Genomic DNA, 20,496 nt, shown 5'->3' with positions numbered 1-20,496 from the left:
TGAACTACATTAATCTTCAACATGTCATTAATTTTTCATTAACAAATCTTAAATATAATTTCGTCTACAACATAACATGCTTATCGTTTCTCATAATGTAATTAGAATTTAACCCACGACAAAATCCACCATAATGACCAACCCCTACATTTCACTCAAATAAGTAAAACCATAACGTACATCAATCTTCAACATATCACTATTTTTGTTTGTTTGTTAATGAATCTTAACCAGACATCGCTCATAACTCAACATGCATACCAAATGCGCTTCTTCAACTAATCAAATTCTAAGTGGTAATCAACATAATTTTATTTTCAAAGACCTTTGACTTGCTTGTTATCAAAGGTGATGATAATTCATGTAGCCAATGCTAGTTAGAATAATACTCACCCTAACCAATTTAATTATAATGCCGAACACAAAGCAAGCTGCCTCTAGTATTCGAAGCCACAAGTGACACTCACACCTTCATGTCTCACTACTAGGACTGTAATAAAGTAGCCCATCCTTCCTAAATGGGCCTTCTTTTACGAGAATAAATCGGCTTCGTATCTAAGAAAAAGCATCCGGAGCCCTCACATTTCTTCGCAGTAATCATTATACATTTTGTCCAAAATTAATACGATTTCGCTCAGACCGTCTATATCTCCCACCTATTAAAATAAACCTCCAAAACTGGCGGTTTCCTCTGTGATTATCAACAAGCTTCTGTAACGCCAAGCTACGGTTCAGGCACCAGCAAACCGCGATCTGCGAAGCGCCAGCAGCAGGACCGTCGAATAAATATATCGTGGCTCTATATTTCATAGGGCCTGCAGGGTCGAGGGTGGGAGGATCACAATGGATTATAATCGGCTGAGAAGTGGGGGGAGCCCCGTTTATTCTCGGCAGAGGAGCGGAGCCAGCAGCACGAGCACCAATTCATCATCTTCTCCTTCGAGGTCCCCGGCCCATCCTGCCGCCGCTGCTCATCATCACCATGTCCGGTCCGGATCGACCGCGCTCTCCAACATCAAGAGAACTCAGAATTATGCCGCGAAGGCTGCTGCTCAGCGTCTCGCCCAGGTCATGGCTTCTCAGTCCAATGACGATGACGATGAGGACGATATGCCCTTCCGCTACGGCTCTACCCCCTCTTCCAATTCCTATGCCAGCGCTACCAGTATTCACAACATCGGCTCCTCCGCCAAGGCTACCCGATCACCCTCTCCGGCGGTAATTTCTCTCCGTCTCTCTGTTTTTTCAACTAGATAGTCAAAGCAACTCTCAAACTTCTTATCTTTGGATATGATTTGTGAAACTTAGGGCTTCAATCTTAATAGCCACACGGACTATGTAAAACTGCTAGATCGAAGCCTAACTTTGAAGAATTAGGGATGCTTTTGTACAGGCTAATGAAAAACAAATTATTCAATGAATTTTTGAGAGGAATTCTGTGAATATGGAGAATTTTTGCCATTGCAAGAGCTTTTGAATGTTAACGGTCCAAAGCCCTTCTGCAATTAGGCAAGGGTATCGCTCAGTGGGAACAAAACATTGGTTGTGAAATGAATTAAGATAATGTAAGCAACAAATGACCACAAAAGCAGGCCAGTGGGATTAAAAGTTATACAATGTGGGACTGTGAAAGCAACTCCTATATCAATACTGAAAGCAAAAAGTTGAAAAGAAAGGAAACGGATCTAAGTGCCTTGCTAAGTTATAAGATAACAGTATAGCAAAAAGATAAGACAGTTGAAGTGCAGTGATACAGTAGGAAGGCCAGAGAATGTAGGTCTTGGCTGAGCGACTGCGTGGGACAGAGAGGATGTCAAGTCCCGCTGGTGCTCATGACCAAAGAAGGGTAAAGGGGGTACATATGAATGACACTTTTGAAGGAAACGCACATATGATCAATGATTACAGCATGCAAAATCCAAAGATGCGTATCTATTTTGTGAAATGTGCCTGTACAGGGCAAAATGCATTTACATTTTGTGAAATGCACTCATATAGGATGAAACACGTTTCCATTTTGTGAAATCTGCCCATACAGTACAAAACATGTTTCCATTTGTTGTACGAAACATATTTTCATTTCGTGAAACATGCCTGTACAAGGCGAACAGTGTTTCGATTTTGTGAAATACATTTCTGTATGGCTTGGAAAACGTTTCTGATGCGTATGGTACACACTTTGTAACCGTACTCGCGTTTCTATATATTTTTGGGCTTGGTCAAGGGGGACTGACATTTCATGCAGCCGTAGTCTAAGGAAGGATCAATTTTGCCCGGAAAACAATGGAAATTCTGACATAATTTTGATAAAATCTGGTGGAAATTTTTGGAAATCTGGGTTATAGCTGTGAAGCTTAAAGATTTTGGGTGCCCAGGGGTTTTCGATGGTGCTGAATCCATTTCCACCATAAAAAACATGATTCAAGCACTCCTTATGTTAGATTTTTTGAAAAAATATAACTGGATTCTGGGGATTTTTGGCCATCCTGCTGAAATTGACATTGACGCCTTAGTAGACAACCCCTTTCCTGCAACTTAGGTAAGGAGACATAGTTCTACTTCACTCTCTACTACAACTTGAAAATTTGTGAGGATGCCCGATGCCCGATGCCGGCATACTATTGTTAATGTGAGAATCCTTTTTTTACCATATGCTTCTTCTTAACACTGCGTGGCAAACATGTCATTCCCCACTACAGGATCACTACAGTGTAAGGTAGCTATCTTACAACGCTCTTGAAATATCTCTTCAGTGAAGAAGCCATGGGTGGGGGGCTAAGTATTGTCCCAAATTCACCTCAGACTTGCACTTAGACCAAACAACATAAAAACAGACCCTTTGCACAGGAAAGTCAAATCACGAGGGATGGAATGTGTCTCTATGGGTATTCAAGACTTGGTGGCGAGATTAAACACGACCCCACTTAACCAATTAAGCAAGACCCTATTGACAAGTGAGAATCCTTGTGTCTTAGAATTTTGTCCAATGTAGTAGTTTTTCAAACTTAACGAGATTGAAGGCCACTTTGCACAGAACACATAGCTGTGAGAATTAGGTTTGCTTCATACATTTTGCTGATTGTGAAGTGCGAGAACCATCTGCACCATATTCTGCAATGTATTTTTTTGTTATGGGAGATTTTGGATCACGATGCTTAATTCTTATGGCCTCGGCTGGCTATACTGTGATTTGAGAGAATTAGTGTAGCTTTGCAATGCTTGGTTATTGAGTAGTTTAAGAGCTATTCTGCTTTAGAATGTGAACAATTTAGTGGAGGAGCTATTGAATCTTGCTGGGACACAAGGTCACCATAAAGTTTACACTCATGTCAAACATAGTTTGCAAAAATAAGGACTGCTTTATCCTGGCCAGCTAACGTATAATAGCAGGAAGTTTTGCAACTTATTCTGTTATAATTTTTGTAAATAGGAGCTTTCGAATCTTAATGGGAGTTTAGGGTTGCTCTGTGCTGATGCCAAACCCATAAAACATACACAGGTTGGAGGAATCCGATCTGCTTTACATTGGCTACTCTGTGAACTAAAAGTCATTTGTCTTGGGTTATATAAGAGTTATTGGATCTTCTTAAAGTCTTGTGGTCACTTCAGTCTCATGCAAAACTGCCAGACTAATGATTTCTATAGAATTAGTGCTACTTTTGATTTGGTGGTCAAGTTGTGGCATAAGAGCCTTGTGTGCCTGATTCTTTTATGAATTTCATAAAGATGAAAACTCTTGAATCTTAGTCAGATTGGGGCCATTTGCTGATATGTAATATTATCGTATAAAACATTTGTTGCTACAATACGAGTCAGGAATACTTTGTACTATCTAGCCTATGGAAGGTGTAAGGCCCTTTGTATGAGATTCTATTATAACTTTTGTTAATATAGGAATTAGTGGATCTTAGTGAGACACTTGGTAACTTTGGTGCTACATGATACCTATAAATCAAACATGGTTTTCTAGCATGTTTACAGATAGATCGACATCAAGCGAAAACTCTATACATGTTTGTACATGAATAGTCATATCATAGGCAAGTATGTCTGGAACCCAAACTCAAGGAGCAAGAAGGCCTACTTTCTTGGAATTGCAAGGCTTTGTTGCTTATCCATTGTCATTGCATGTCCTGCCATGTATTAATGTAGATGAGGGTTCAATCTATTGTCAAGTGGCCCTACATTGAATATTATTGCGTGGACATATGAAATATGATCAGTGAATAGAGGGCATGTTTGGTTGGGCTTTTGTTGTTTTATGGCTTTTCGTGGACGAAAACCCCCAAATTTGTCAGCAGTTTCGAATTTGAGTATTTGCAATGATCGCCTTTGATGTGGTTTTATATCACTCCTATATGTTAGCTGATCTAATTTAGCACAATGTTTGCTTGAGAGTTGCGTTGCTCAGTGATGATGAGAAGTCAAATTAGTTGAATCATATATTGGGGATTTATGTAGTCATATTTGGGAAAGGGATTTGGAAGATGCATTGGACAAGTATGGACCTATCATAGAGATTGGTCACGAGACTTCTCCTAGTTCTCTATTCTATTAATTAATTGAGTTGGAAGATGCTTATGATGCAAAGATATAGTTTGTGGTTCTCATAGGTATAAGTTTGATTACAATTGCTTGCAAGTTTTACATGCAAAATGTTTAGTGAATTTTTCATCGTTTGATTATAGTTGTTAGAAATGTAGAGGAATCTTTAGATGACTTGAATTTTGTGTTATTCTATCTAGCATACTGCCATCAACATAATAGAAGCTTTAGAAGGATAATATTTGAGGAGATGTTGATTTAGCTTTTCACAAGTTTCATAATAAGAACACTATATTTTTTCGATCATGCTTCCTTTAATCTGCGAAAGCATCGCAAAGAATCAAGGTATGTTAGGCACTTGATGTAGCCCGTTTGCATAGGTGAGATAACCCTTGAGGGTCAACCATCAACCATGAGCACTTTCGTTCGACTAAGTTAGCATAAGAGGTGGTACTTTTTCATCAAAAATTCACGTAGAACTTGCACTTAACCCAATGACTTATTTGTTCCTCCAAGGAAATTGAACCTGGTGGGTGGTATGACATGCCACTACCTTCACCAATGAACCTTATCCAATTCGTTGATCACTATGTTACAATTGAAGTTGTGGACTACATGAACTAAGATGACATGGAATATGCTATTAGGAGAAATGATGCCCTTGAGTTTAGAAGCACTTATCTTGGTTCTATATACGACTTTCATGTGGTTTTTATTTTTTATTCTTTTATTAAAATTATTAATTTTTAGGATGTCTGTTAAGGCGTCCATGTAATACATCAAAGGGACTGATTAGTGAGAGCTATATATGGGTGTTATGTGTCATTAATAGATTGATTGACATGCATCTAGAGCTTTATTTTATTTTCCATGTTTCTCTATGCAAAATAGGTGATTTTTTCTTAGCATTTGAACATAATATGCCTTTTTGAAACCTTCAAGATATTTTAACCTGCATGTGCCTAGAGGGCATATTAAATCTTCAATAATTGAAGTGCATGGCTTTGTTATTTATGTTTTCAGTGAAAAGGCCCATGATGTGCACCTCTATTACCAATATAGCTTTGTATTGACTTAATACTTTTCTTTGTTATATAATCAAAGCCTTTGTATTTGCTTTTGAATTGCCTAATTTCAAGCATAACAAGCATACATGATTACCTCACAAGCAAAGTATATGCGTAGACAAGTTGGTTGCATTGAAGGCACACTTTCATGTTACCTTCTCACAACTCCAAATAATCTCATGGTCTTTTCATCCCTCATGATTGTTTTGTTTTCCAAACACCATATATTGTTTTGTTTTGTTCCCTCATATTTGAGGTTTCCATTTGTCTTGCATGTTTCCCATTATGGACAATGCTTACTTTCTTCCAACCTCTTCTTCATTTCTCTTGGGATCTTTAGATACATCTATTAGTTTCTATGACTCCTCCTCTGTCACTTGCGTTACATGCTTTTCCTAGGTTATTTCATCCACTGACCCATGGCCATTTGCCCCCTTATTATTGTACAATGTTTATTGGTACAATCATGAGTATAAATCTATGCATAAACATCTTCATTTTTTTCTCGTCCATAATTTATTCTGTCCATCGTATGCAATGAGTATTGCCTCCCCCTTCAAAGTTTAACAGAAGAAGTGGAAAGTTTAACAATAAAGTTGGATTTATCACACTACCTCAACCTATGATATTCCCAATCAATGTCATTTGATTATTTTCTGACACCCCACTTTTCGTTGTTTTCCACTCCTAGATCTGCCAGGCGAGCTATTCAGACATTTAATACCAAAAATGTCGCTGATTGGAATGGGGCTCTAGTTGAGAGCAGTGTTGTGTGAAGTGGGGATGAAGCAAGTGCATTTTTTGGAAGTGAAGCATCCCAGAAGTGTCTATATATAAATATCATTGCATTTATATTAAAAAACATCTAGAATGTCAAATTATTTGTATAATATATGAAAGTAGGCATAGTTGTACATAAGTCAAGATAGAAATGGCATCCATAGTACATTATGTAGAAGAATTGTAGTGCTGTAGCCCCAACCCAGTTTTAAATTTTTGCACAAGGTTTAATGCCCAAACCGCAACATGACATATAGCTAATGTAATTGTTTGCTTTGCATTCAACTTAAAACAAGAGACTACTCTACTGTTTTTGACTTTAACACCTGGTACAAGAAATTAAATGCAAGCACACCACAAAACTTTTACACAGATTTTAGTCTAATTACCCTGAAAAAACCCACAAGGGGAAAACCAGTTCTAAGGAGGATTTTAATTGCTCTTAAAGAAAATTTTTACACATCAGAAAAGAGCAAACTTATCTCCCTTTTTCTTGTTGATGTCACTACTCAGGATTACATAGGAATTCATGCCTCACACAGTCATATAACACAGCCTGTGATTTGCCTTGAATTCTGAGCTTGCTGCCACCCAACAGTGCCTTGAAAAACGAGTCAGACTGAGCAAAAATATTCCCAGAATTTCGTGCCACAGTCCTCTCCTAGCAGCCTTAAGATTCATCCCTTTGGAGCCTTGGCAATCGTGCTGTCTGTCTGCTAACTTTCTGCAGAGACAGACCTTGATTCTCGGCCCAGTCAGTGTAAAAATGGCAGAAAGATAGGTCTCAAACCAATGTTTTTAAAACCGGAACCGGTGACCGGACTGGTCCACCTAATGAACCGGTTTACCGACCGGAACCGGTCTAACCGGGACTGGTTTGGTCTAAACGAACCGGTTTTAAAAAAATACATTAAATAATTAATTTTTAATGAAACAAAACTATTTTTAAGATGTAAAACCATGATTCCAAGCCAATAGAGACAAAATATGCAAAGTTTGCTCATTTATATACCATGTAAAGGTGAATATATCAAAATGGCACCGAGTACAATACATATCATCGACAAAATAGCAAAATACATAAGAAATGAGGCTCTAAATGGCCTATAAAGTCCAAAAACAATGCTGCAAGCTATGAGGCCATTGGCCTACTACAACTCTACAGTGTACACATGATCAATCATCAAGCTCATCACCACTACTGGCCACAGGATCATCATCAGGAGCTACATATATTACAAACAGAAACTGAAAGCAATTTCAGACAAGGAAAGCTAGGGTTATTTTTATTTTTGGGTTTACATGACAGGTTGATGTTTTTGAAAAATATAAAAATAATAGGCTAGTCTTTCTTGTTTTAAAAGATGGGCTAGGTTATTTATTCCTGATTTAAAGTTAGATTATTATTTTTCTAAGAATTTAAAGAGGGACTATTTTCAAAAAACATAAGAAGAAAAGGAAAAAAGAGAATTCAGTCTTTTTCTCAAGAGAAATTCAATTTCTTTTAGATGAGTACAGACTGCCGTACTATCAGTGGGTGTGCAACTATTAGCAGCTTACCCTGTGGGTGTACAACATACAAAATTTACATGGACCAGCTTCCAGAATCCAGACACTTTACAACCTGGTCTGATGGATATGTTCTGAGAAGAATGGTTGATCTAGTTGGGTACTTATGCCACGAACTTCAAAGAATATTTCATGGAATTTAAGTGGCAAGAAAAGATATGTAAGCTAAATGGATCAGGAACCTTATATCAGAAGATGTGTCCATTGCAACCAGCAAAAAAGGAACATTTCAAAGAAAAGTCAATATATATCAATACATTGCACTAAGAGACAAAATAGAAGACCTTATAAATATTATAACCACATTAGAAACAAACTTTGCAAATATTCAAACTCAAAATCAGAGGGGGTGACCTTCTACAACCTAAACTGAAAGTACCATGTAGAACAAATCAAGAAGAGGGAATCTCCCAATATTCCCTATTTGAAAGGGAGGCCATTAACATACATAATAGGTAATGATAATAACAAATTCTGATAATATTAAGACTTAATTTATGAAGGGTCGTATCCCTTCGTACTTGTGAATAGCCAATGTCTATATATATTCTGTCACGATTGATTGTAAACAACCATTCAGTCATTATTCAATATATACATTCATAATTAGACACTTCTCATGTTATTTCATAATAGCACACATGTTACTTGTTACAGCTGTTACCTGTTGATGTTATTTCATAGTGAACAAGTTGTCAACAGTCAAAACACCTTTAGTTCGCCCCCAAAACCCCTAAACCACAGTCAAAAAACCACTTTTTGCATGTTTCAGTGGGCATGCCTAAAACCGGCCGGTTTTCACCGGTTAGGGCTAAAAAATGGCGAAATGCCCAACCCAACCGGGTTTTTGGCCGGTTCAGACCGGCAGCCTTGCTAACTGGCCGGTTTGACCGGTAACCGGTTTTTAAAAACGGTTTTGAAAACACTGTCTCAAACAACTCGTCTTCACACTAGTTTTTGCGCTGAGAATCCTCTTAGCCTCCCTCCTAACCAGTGCTGATTTTCCCTTAAAAACTGGCCTGCAAACCACTCCTGAAGATCTCGGACTGCGTGCTAGAATTTCTCTCCTGGAAACTCGGGTTTAGTGCATTCTTTCTCTGCATTTTCTTTCCTTCAAGCTTGCAAAAACAATCTCCTCTCATGAGAGTAATGAATGATAACCTCTCTTCCTTTTTCCTTTTTGTCTTCTCAAAAGATGAGAACCCTAACCCTTGAGATCTAATGGCTGAGATTAAATGTCAGCTCATTAGATCAAGGGTGGAGATCATTCCCTCACTTGACCCCTTCTCTCTCATGTGGTCCCTTTCATTTAACGAGCCTCCTAGAAAACTTTTTAATGTTTTGTACCATGTGCATTTTTTCTCTCATAAACTCACTTTCAAAACATAAAAGTCACTTTAATATTTGTTAATTTTAGCTTAACATGTTCTTTGCTTAGGTCAATTACTTCAATGTTCCATCTAGCCCAATCTTAATTACCTTTACTTTCATTAGCAATCACATAAACCATTAACACATTGACAGTAAGTGAAAAAAGAAGAACATGAATAACATATGCAAAAGACGAGCCAAGACAAGAGGACACAGGAATTGGCTCAAGCCAGTGAAAAACCCCAAGATGGGGAAAACCCTTGATCAAATCCTCTTATTATTAATATCAAATGCACAATAATATAGGATAAATTTGACTTGCCAAATCATTGATCAAGGCAGCCCTGAGAAGTCTACAATTCTGACTGATATAGCTGCTTCCTTGAAGGGCTCCTAATAGCCATTGATAAACTTTCCAAACTGATCCTTTGGAAACAACTGTGGCTCTTCTTGCAAGGCACTATACCTTAAATTCCCTGTGATCTGGATGTGCTTCTTTAATGGTGACCTGGTTAGGGCTAAGTGTCAGCACTTTAGCCCTCTTCTTCTGATCCAAACACTTATGACAACTGCGGCTAACCTCCAAGCAGGGTCTGCATGTAGACAGGGCTAACACCAGGCCTAATTCTGACCTGCGGTTCCTCCACTGCTGAAGTATGGAGCTCGGTCCTTAGGTTACCTTTAATATAGTCCAGCGATTCTTGATTCAGAGATCTGCCCACACAAAATGGCCTTCAAATACTGCCCAGGATCACCCTAAGGCCCTGTGGCCCACTCAACAGAAGTTCACGGCTCACATTTTAGCCAGGTAAGGCTTGCGGCCTGGATGAGGAGGTTTCCTTGTAGCTGTGGCTAACTCAATAGAGCATTTTCACACCATAAAACACACCAGCCCATCAACTATGCCTGCAGTGAGCCTTGGAGGAGAGTCGGACCTGAAACTAGAGAGAGATATGTTCATATTCTTCCACGCCTTGCCCCAATCTACTTCGTTGTCACAGAGATATGTTATCACAAGGACAAGCGCACAAGGATGTGAAGCCAAATGAGGTTGGAGGTTGCCTATATATATAAATAGACATGATGATTTATCCTTATGGAGGTGAAAGCCAACCTTGACACTTGTGGAGGGAAATTCAAATTTCAAAATTTCAAATTTTCCCGCCTTGATAAGTTCATGCCTTGTAGAATTTATTTTTAACTAAATAGATACTTTTCTTATCCAAATTTGGTGATCTTTAGGTCGATTTTGATCCTCTTGAAAAGAGGAATTTAATGCAATGATTATCTTCATCAGATTAGCTGTCCAAAGTGGAATTTGGCCCTAGTTGCCAATTTTAACACTCCCTCTTAACTAGGGAGAATTCCACTTGCCAATCCATCGATCATTATGCCATCTTTGTTGTCATGTACCATCTTTGTATCTCATCTCATCTCGGCTCTGCTGAACACTGATATGAACAATGAAAAAGAATCGATCTAGAGTGAGTCACAAGTCCTTACTACTCTCCATTGACAGAAGTCTGTCTAGGTGTAAAACCCCAATCAGACTTGCTCCCAGATCAAGTTGTAGAACATCATGCATGCTAGACATAGGGAGTACGACAGTACACGATGCTTCCATTGGTAGTGCTATGGTCCCTAACCACTTTTCCCAACCCATTGGCTAGATGAGAGGTACTTCCTGTGTGTCCTGGATTACATGGGTAGGATGATGTTGGAACACTAGCAAGGAAAGAATATATCGCATCTTGCTCATAACACACATAGGGAAAGGGGAAACCACATCCTACAAACACATGTCACAACCACACGTAGGGAAAGGATAAACCTAATCCTATAGTCACATGTCACAACCAATGTAGGGAAAGGATGAACCACATCCTACAAACACATGTCACAACCAACGTAGGGGAACGATGAACCACATCCTACGTGCATGCAAAACACCGAGAGTAGGAAAGGATGAACCACGTCTTACTGCATGCCAACCAATCAATCGTAGGAAGGATCCTACTCGCGGGGAAAGTATGAACCACGTCCCACCGACATGTCAACCATCGATCGTAGGGAATGAGCATTCTAATTGTGGGGAAAGGATGAACCACATCCCACTGACATGTCCACATGTGACAACCAACAGATGCTTATATGCATCTCTCATTGGGTTGTCCGCAGGAGAAGGTGAACCACTCATCTTGTTCATATGCCATAGGAGAAGGTGAACCACTCATCCTATGCATATGCCCTCAATCGTAGGGGAAGGTGAACCACTCACCCTACATACATGTGTCATAGATCATAGGGGAAGGTGAACCACTCACAATACACACATGTCAACCGTCATGGGGTATCACAGGGGAAGGTGAACCACTCACCTTATGGTTCCTCATAGCTTCAAGAAGTACCCAAAGTACCCAAGAGCTCCCAAAGCTCGATGTTCAATCTTAACCAAAGATCCCTTCATATAAGGAAATAGTGCCAGTCTGCTTTCTGAGAACCAAGACTAGATCTTGGTGGTGATATTGATGACCCGATCGTCAATGGGAGCCTTATAGCTTTACCTAGCAGCATATAGATGTAAACACAAGTCTCTACAAGTATACCAATTTACAACTAACCATTTTAGTAGCAGAGATCTTGGCAGCACTTTAGCATTCCTATGCTTCTTGCATATCTTGTTGACGAAAATATTTAAGGTTCATACTCCCTCTTACTCAGGGAGATCACATGCCTAAGTTAGTCTTTTCAGAGTGCAAAGTGTTCATCTAGCAGCTTGCTCATCATGAGATCCATCCACTTTGTAGATAACTGCTTAAAGAAATAGTTCTGGCAGTGCTCTTCCATAAGCAGGAATGTCCATTACTACACATGCTGGGAGAGTTCACCAGACAACCCCTTTGAGACTCAATATGCAATCATTAGTCTCTTATTTATTTTCTTCAAAGTCCTATGGGAGCTTCAAAGGAGCTTCATAAGCATCAGAAGTCAATAATGCATGAGAGGATCCTATTATGGTCCTATCCTTTCGAGGCAAGAAATCTGGGAGCCTATCAGGATCTTCTCAAGTTATCTATATCTGGTTCAGCAGTTTCTTCATTTCATCAGACCTGTCTTTCACGTTGACTTTAAAATCAACTCCCTCTGGATAGGATCATCTTCTGTATCTTAAATTATGGCTGCTTCTAAATATTGGGGAAAGAAATAATCTTGCCTGAAGCATAGATATCGAGTTTGGCTGTAATTCTGCTACTTTTCCTGTGGATTGGACCATGTGCCAAAGTCATCTATTCTGGCAGGGATTCCATTGCTCCCTTTGAGGTCTTACGTCAGTTGGTCATCCAGATTTTGCTCCTCGTCTTTAAGATGAAATATTTATATGTTGAATTGATAGTACCTCAATATTACAGGTACTTTCGACTGCATGGAGATTTCAGGAGACTTGCTCTGAGATTTGCCTTGGAATGATCTTCTCCAAGTCTTATTAGTACAATTCCAAACATTTCCTGTCATATTCCAGATGGACCAAAGATGACTTAACCAATGCATATCATAGATTGAATCAGGGTATGTTAAGTTACAAATTCCTTCAAAGATTGTTGAAGCAGAAGATTGAGGCAAGTAAACAATGTTGATAAAAAGGCTGACTTCTGTCCTCAAGGGACTAATCCTGTCATTGGTAAAGATCCTTACAACTACCCCTATTACCAGACTTAAAATCAGGTCGACCTTTCACCAGCTCTCTGCAACAATAGAGCAATTCTGCTAGATAAAGTTGAGACTTGATGAAGATCTTTTTACTGTTGAACAAAACCTCTGCAGGTATTAATCCTTAAAAACCTTAACTGCTGAAAGTTTGCTTCAACTGAAACATTTACTGTAAAAGATTTGATTTTTTTCAAAAAGATAATAATATTACTTGAGGATCTCAACTGTGGAACTGACTGCCATATATCTGTTACACCTCTTCCTTGATTAGCTGGGATATAGTGTACAATGAGATATACCTACAGATCTCCTTGGGAAAATACAAGCAAGTTCATAATTACATTTGTGAACTGAAATAAAATAAATAAGAGAGATATTATCTTTATCATTAATGCTGTCAATACTATTGTCATGCATAAGACACCTTACAACATGTATCTCAAAAACGCTATGGGATAGAGTGGATAACATTGATGCCGCAATATATATATATATATGTGTGTGTGTGTCTGTGTGTGTGTGTGTGTATATGTTTATATCCAAAATACCATGGAGGGTTCAGCAAGCATATGCAGTCCCATGCCTATAACTATTTTGTAATTTATTAACAACACTATGCCAATACATAAACCGTATCAGGCTAGAACAACTATCTACGTAGTTGAATGATGTTGTGCCAATGTAAAGCTGCCATACTGCTATACCAACTCTTTGATGCCATTCATACTTATGTTGCATGTCATACAAACAGTGTGTAATGAGCATACTGTGAATTGAGGACATACCAGAGACTGCCATACAAATTGCTCAACTGAGATATAGGGAGAAACCGCCTTCAATTCGGATCAATCCTCGAGATATTCCGGAGATTCAAATAATGTAGCAATGAATCCTTTTGGAGAACTTTTCAATGATAGCTGCAGGTTGTAGATATGACAAGATACATTTTCACAGTAGTCCTAATGCAAGACCTAGATCTACTGCGCAAATTTGAGGCTAATAGCTTATCAGATTTTGCTGCTTTGAAGGAAGGACCAAACAATTTCGCCTGTCTCAGAGATAATAGGATAAGGGCTGAATCTCAGAGATATAAAAAACGCAATTCATGATGACTCAAAAGAAATTGCTTTAGATCATAGTTTTTAAAACCGGAACCGGTGACCGGACCGGTCCACCTAATGAACTGGTTTATCGACCGGAACCGGTCTAACCGGGACTGGTTTGGTCTAAACGAACCGTTTTAAAAAATACATTAAATAATTAATTTTTAATGAAACAAAACTATTTTTAAGATGTAAAACCATGATTCCAAGCCAATAGAGACAAAATATGCAAATTTTGCCCATTTATATACCATGTAAAGGTGAATATATCAAAATGGCACCGAGTGCAACCAATGTTGCACGAAGCGGGAGCGAAGCGGAAGCGCGGAGCGCGGAAGCGTCATTTTCCAAAAATCTAGGAAGCGAAGCGTCCGCGGAAGCGTCTGCTATATATATATATATTTTTATATTTTTTTGCATTTATACTCAAAACAAACATCCCAAATACCAAATTAATTGTAGAAGACATGAAAACATGCATATTTTTGCATAAATCAAGATAGATATGGCATCCATGATTCCATTGTAGTTACTAGTATGTACAACAATCATCTATATTCTAGCTATTACAAACATACATCAAATTTTTAAGCATATTATAAAACATAAAACATTTAAGCATATTATAAAACATAAAACATAGAGCATATTATGATTTATCTAGCAAGTGAGCAACTGTCAACATTTGTCATGTCCAAAATTCAAATAATAATGTTTACAAAATATGTCACTTGGTCACCGCCAAGCCAAAAAGGTTCAAAATTCAAATTCACAAGTCTACAAGTCTAATGAGTAATCTATGACAAAAAGAAGTAGATTGTGAATATATCTACTAATCTCTCCTCCTTCCACCACGAATAGAACGTGATGGCGGGCCTCCACGTGGTGGCAATGAAGAAGATGGTCCCTGTGTAAGTCGTGGCACTGGAACTGATGAAGAAGAACCCCCTGCTGTTGGTGTTGAACCATGGAACCTAGGAACCAAGGGACCAGATGGGGGTGGGGGTGGTGGCATATCAACACGGTCATCATCATCCTAGAATCGCTCAAAAAATTCATGCAAAAAAAAAAACACTAGTTAACAAAAAAATTAAAAACATGAATTAGAGAAATGCTTTATAAGGGAAAATTGGAAAATTCATACCACAATGGACATACCTGGATAAGAGCATCCTCTAATTGCTCTAGTCGCAACACTCCATCCTCCAAATTGGGCTCCTCTGGATTCTTGTCCCAAGTCAACAAGTCTTTATTAGACTTTGCATCTTCACAGTAATGGGACAACAATCGCAAGTTGTAATGAACATAAACCAAGCTCTCTGCCCGGTCTAAATTCAACCTGTTCCTTTTAACACTGTGGATGAAAGAATAAGAGCTCCAACACCTCTCTGCAGAAGAAGTGTTTACCACCTGTGATAGCACCCGCAATGCCAAACTCTGTAGAAGTGGAGTAGGCCCTCCATGCATGTTCCACCACTCAAGAGCAGAAAAATGCTCTCGATCTTGAATTGCATGCATGCTCCCAAATGGACCAGTGTTGCTCGTATAGTTGCTCACCTGTCTCCGTACCAATGCAGCCTCCTCATTATCAGGGATTAATCTACTCAATGCAGCCATATATTTTTCGTGAACCTCTTTATCTTGGTGTGGTTTTTTCCTGCTTCCCCCCCCAGGTGTTGGTGTTGAAAGCCATGATGGATGATAGTATTTAGGTGTCAAAACATATGCTAATGCATGCAATGGAATATTTAGCATTTCCCATCGGTTTTGCACCTCTTCACGAATATAATTGTACAAGGTGGTATCTCTAGGCTCAACAATGTCTTTAATCTGCCCCAACATGCTATCCATTTGCTCATACACCTCCCCAATTACTGGTCGATCTGAATCTGCAAACTTGATCATGTAATAAATTGGTTTGGTGAATTGCAAAACATATTTAACCTGTGACCAAAAGTAACTGTCAAGAACAGTGTCCTTGACTGCATTAGCACCATCTGTGTCAGTGTTAATTTCATCCCATGTTTCAGCACACACCAGATTAGTTAAAGCTTGTCTCACCCTCACTAGCCGCCTAAAGGTGAGGTAATAACTAGCAAATCTTGTCTTTGCAATTTTAAGCAATTGCAACTTGGAGTAAGTGCCATAGAAGTAGTTTACCCTTGTATGCCCTTTGATGAATTTAATGAGCTGCTTCCCTTTCCTGTAAACCTCAGCAATCCACCCACAATCTTTGTGTTTCACAATATCATGCATCAAAAGGTTCAATGTGTGAACCAGGCACCCAGACCAAAAGATGTGTGGATGAGTACGCTCAATAATTTTTCCTGCTAACTTACAATTTGCTGCATTATCTGTGATCACTTGAACCACATTATTCGGACCAACATCTTTGATTGATTTCAATAGGAGATCTGCAATGTTTTGTGCAGTTGCACTGATGGAGGAGGAGTCATGAGATGCAATAAATACTGCACCACTAGAAGAAACACCAAGAACATTTATCAAATGTTGGTTTCTAATATTTGTCCACCCATCTGATACAATGGATACCCCATAATCCACCCACTCATGTGTAAAACGTGTCAAAGCTCTTTGAACCTTAGCTTTTTCTCTTTCTAATAACACTGTTCTAGCTTTCTCATAGTTGGGGGCCTTGTATCCTTTTGGGGCTTCATTGATGGCCTTTACCATGTCATGCCAATAGGGAGAGCGAAGCACATTGAACGGTACACCGCAAGCACAAAGAAAACGGACTATCTTTCCATCCACATCATCCCTCCCAGCAACATTAAGGAAATCCCCTATTGTTTTTCTACCTCCAGAGGTTGCAGAAGTACCATGAGGAGATGGGCAACTACCAAATTTAGAGGTTGCACTTGATTCAGAATGAGTTTTTTGTTTCTTGTTTTTTCGTTGTGCAGCCATCTCTATTTGGATGTATTTTTGTCTTTGTTCACTTGAAATGTTTGGGCAAATGGTTACCCCCACAGAACCCTTTTTTTCATCACTGTCCAGCACCCCACAAAGATGCCTCCTCAGACGGGTATATGAACCCGTATATGGTTTTCCTCCATGACAACCATGAGGGCACAAAAATTTGTAAGATCCACCACCCTTTCCCCCTTCAAGTTTGGTCACATAGTTCCACAAGGGATTTGATGTACCTTTCCCATCTTGTGCTTCAGTGTCCCCTTCAAGTTCATCCCCTTCCTCTTCAAACCCTTCCTCCTCATCATACATTGGGTCACTACTATTAGGACCAAGTTCATCCCCTTCCTCTTCCCCTCTATTCCTCACCCTTGCCATCATTAAAACCAAGAGTGGAATGATACATAGAAGCCAAAAGAACACCATCTTGGAATATGGATATAGGTGGTGGACAACCTGTAAATAAAGGAGCAAGTAGAAACAATGGGAAAGAGTAGGAGAGGGAGGAGAAAAATACAATTTTTTTTTCAAAAAAACAAAGGAGTTTGGGGTTTGAACTTACCTCTTTAGCTCTTGTAGATGAAGTCCTCCAAGCTCTTGCTCCAAGCTCCTCCTCCTTCTCCTAGCTCCTCCTTCTTCACTCCTCCAAGCTCTCCTCTCTTCTCCTCTCCTTTCCTCTCTTCTCTTCTCCTCTCCTCTCTTCTCTTCTCCAACTCTCATAAACTCAAAGTGAGAAAATGAGAAGAGAATGGGGGCTTTATTCTTTTCTAAACTCACCCTAAACTAACCCTAACCCACCCCCTCATGCTTAGTTAAGTTAAATTTTAAATGAAATTAAAAAAAAAATATGTTTATTTTGCTGCCCCGCGGGTTGCGTGCGGGTTGCGCCCGGGTGGCGTGCGCTTCCGGGCAGGTTGCGTGGCGCCACCTCTTGCCCGAATCGCCTTTCGAAGCGCGATTCCGGGGGCAACGCAACCTATATGGCAGGAATCGTTTTTAAAACCAGGAATCGTGCCACCTCAAATTTGGAATCGCGCTTCTTTTGGAGATTCCGGAACGATTCCGCACGGGTCACGGTTCCGGGTTAGGATCCGGGGGGGGGGGGGGGGGCGATTCCTGCAACCCTGAGTGCAACACATATCATCGACAAAATAGCAAAATACATAAGAAATGAGGCTCTAAATGGCCTATAAAGTCCAAAAACAATGCTGCAAGCTATGAGGCCATTGGCCTACTACAAGTCTACAATGTACACATGATCAATCATCAAGTTCATCACCACTACTAGACACAAGATCATCATTAGGGGCTACATAGACATCATCTGGTTCAGAGTCTGAGGATGCCTCAGCCTGATCTGCAACCTCAGTATCAATGCCACCAATGACAATAGAAGTGGACCTAATGGAAGCACGAGTTTGTCGACCTGCATGACTAGTGCCTTCCATTGGTTCTTTGCCTTTCCTTGATGCCACTACTAATCCTAGTTCTGATGCCACTACATAATCTGCGTCATCCCCCGCTAAAGCCATGTCGATATCAAAATCAGCCTCAAACACAGGTTCTTCAGTCTCCTCCACCCATTCTGATGTTGGATCAATATCGTCCAACACAATGGGATCTAGATCAGAGTTTTGCTCATCATTTGGACCTCCGACTGCGTTTATTGTTTACCCCCAAACCATAAAATCCTGAAAACCATTAAGTCTGCTGAATTTTGAGTGAAATCTAAAATTCTAATTTCTCCATATGAAATCCAATGAGGTCGAAACCACTCTCAAACATCCTGAGTCATTTCATGGTAATGTTAAAAATTTAAGTAAAAGGATGAAAATGAAAATTAAAGGAAATGTCACTTTTACTTTAAGAATTTAACATTACCATTAATTGCCAACATTGTTAGGGTTGAAACACCCTTAGTTTCCCCCCAAAACCCCTGAAACACAGTCAAAAATATGCTTTTTTAACTTTACAGTGGGCATGCCTAAAACCGACCGGTTTAGGACGGAACCAGCCAGTTTGATACAAACCGGCCGGTTCCGTCCTAAACCGGCCGGTTTTTCACCGGTTAGGGCAAAAAATGGGCGAAAGGGCCTTTCCAACCGAGTTTTTTGGCTGGTTTAGACCGGCAGCCTTGCTAACCGGCCGGTTAGACCGGTAACCGGTTTTTTAAAACGGTTTTGAAAACTATGCTTTAGATGTCAAATAGGATGATCCTCTATCTGCAATAAGCACATGCTCAAGAGATCTTCAATACAACAAAACCCTGAACACTACTTTTTAAACCCTCACGATTGATGCCACGAGGGTCGAGGAGACTTCACTTTTTGTAGCCTTTCATACTTCTCTATGAGACAGACAGTGCTCTAATACAAGGCCGAAGGCATGTCAGTGAGCTCAAAAATAACATTATAGATATGAGCTTAAGGATTAGTCTAGATGCTAGGAACTTTATGGCACATACATTGCTTCATGTGTCTTCACATAAACCTGCAACAAAGAAGGAATTCTGAGCGAGACACCATCTCCCAAAACAAATTCAATTCACGTATGTTTTCATAATAGAGGATTTGACCCTAAAACAAGCGAAGTAATGAATCAAAGATTCCTGGCTGCAGTCATGTATGCAAGGCCTTACCAACGATTTGACAGGGAACTCTGGCCTAGAGATGCTTGATTGATGAAGCCTTGATCTCATTTCCTTGCTGGGATCTGCAACCTAGAATTTTGCAGTAGGAGGAGAGCCTTCTTAGTTCAATGCTTCAAGATGACTGATCTTTGAAGAGAAAGGAGTCAGAATTGTCAGTAAACTTTTTTGTGATTGCTTTCTTCTTTGCTTAGGCTTGTCCTCACTTTGGCTCTGATACCATGTTAATTTTAGCTTAACATGTTCTTTGCTTAGGTCAATTACTTCAATGTTCCATCTAGCCCAATCTTAATTACCTTTACTTTCATTAGCAATCACATAAACCATTAACACATTGACAGTAACTGAAGAAAGAACACGAATATCATATGCATAAGACAAGCCAAGACAAGAGGACACATGAATTAGCTCAAGCCAGGGAAAAACCCCAAGACGGGGAAAACCCTTGATCAAATCTTCTTATTATTAATATCAAATGTTCAGCAGAGAAAGAGAGAGTAAAATAATATAGGATAAATTTGACTTTCCAAATCACTGATCGAGGCAGCCTTGAGAAGTCTGCAATTCTGGCTGTTGCTTCCTGAAAGGGCACCTAATTAAAAGAATTAATACGTAGAATTAATTGTTGATGATGAAACAAATACGTAGAATTAATCAAAAGTGAGCCGTCAAATACGTGATGATAAAACAAATACGTGAGCCGTCAAGGCTTCACGTCTCAGCTACGTTCCGCGGCACAGGTCCGAGGTGTATCTTCGAATAGACCCACACGATA

The 20,496-nt window shown here is 39.5% G+C and overlaps 1 protein-coding gene across 2 annotated transcripts in view; it reads left to right on the top strand.

The window, feature by feature from the left end:
* The first annotated feature begins 561 nt into the window (after positions 1-561).
* Positions 562-20,496, top strand: part of LOC149203395 (coiled-coil domain-containing protein SCD2-like) — a 405,302-nt gene continuing 385,367 nt past the window's right edge. For both annotated transcript variants that reach the window (XR_016253953.1, XM_089403421.1), the window contains exon 1: positions 562-1,218. Coding sequence is in view for 1 of the 2 variants with exons in the window: in XM_089403421.1 (XP_089259547.1) it covers positions 844-1,218 (375 nt within the window). In the remaining variant the exon portion in view is untranslated. The remainder of the gene's footprint in view (positions 1,219-20,496) is intronic.

The sequence above is a fragment of the Pinus tabuliformis genome, chromosome 2_1 (assembly GCF_031772625.1).
Source record: "Pinus tabuliformis cultivar Carrire ecotype Pingquan chromosome 2_1, CPIR1, whole genome shotgun sequence".
Classification (NCBI taxonomy): domain Eukaryota; kingdom Viridiplantae; phylum Streptophyta; class Pinopsida; order Pinales; family Pinaceae; genus Pinus; species Pinus tabuliformis.
The sequence above is the reverse complement of the archived record's forward strand: the minus strand, read 5'-3'. Positions and strand labels throughout refer to the sequence as shown.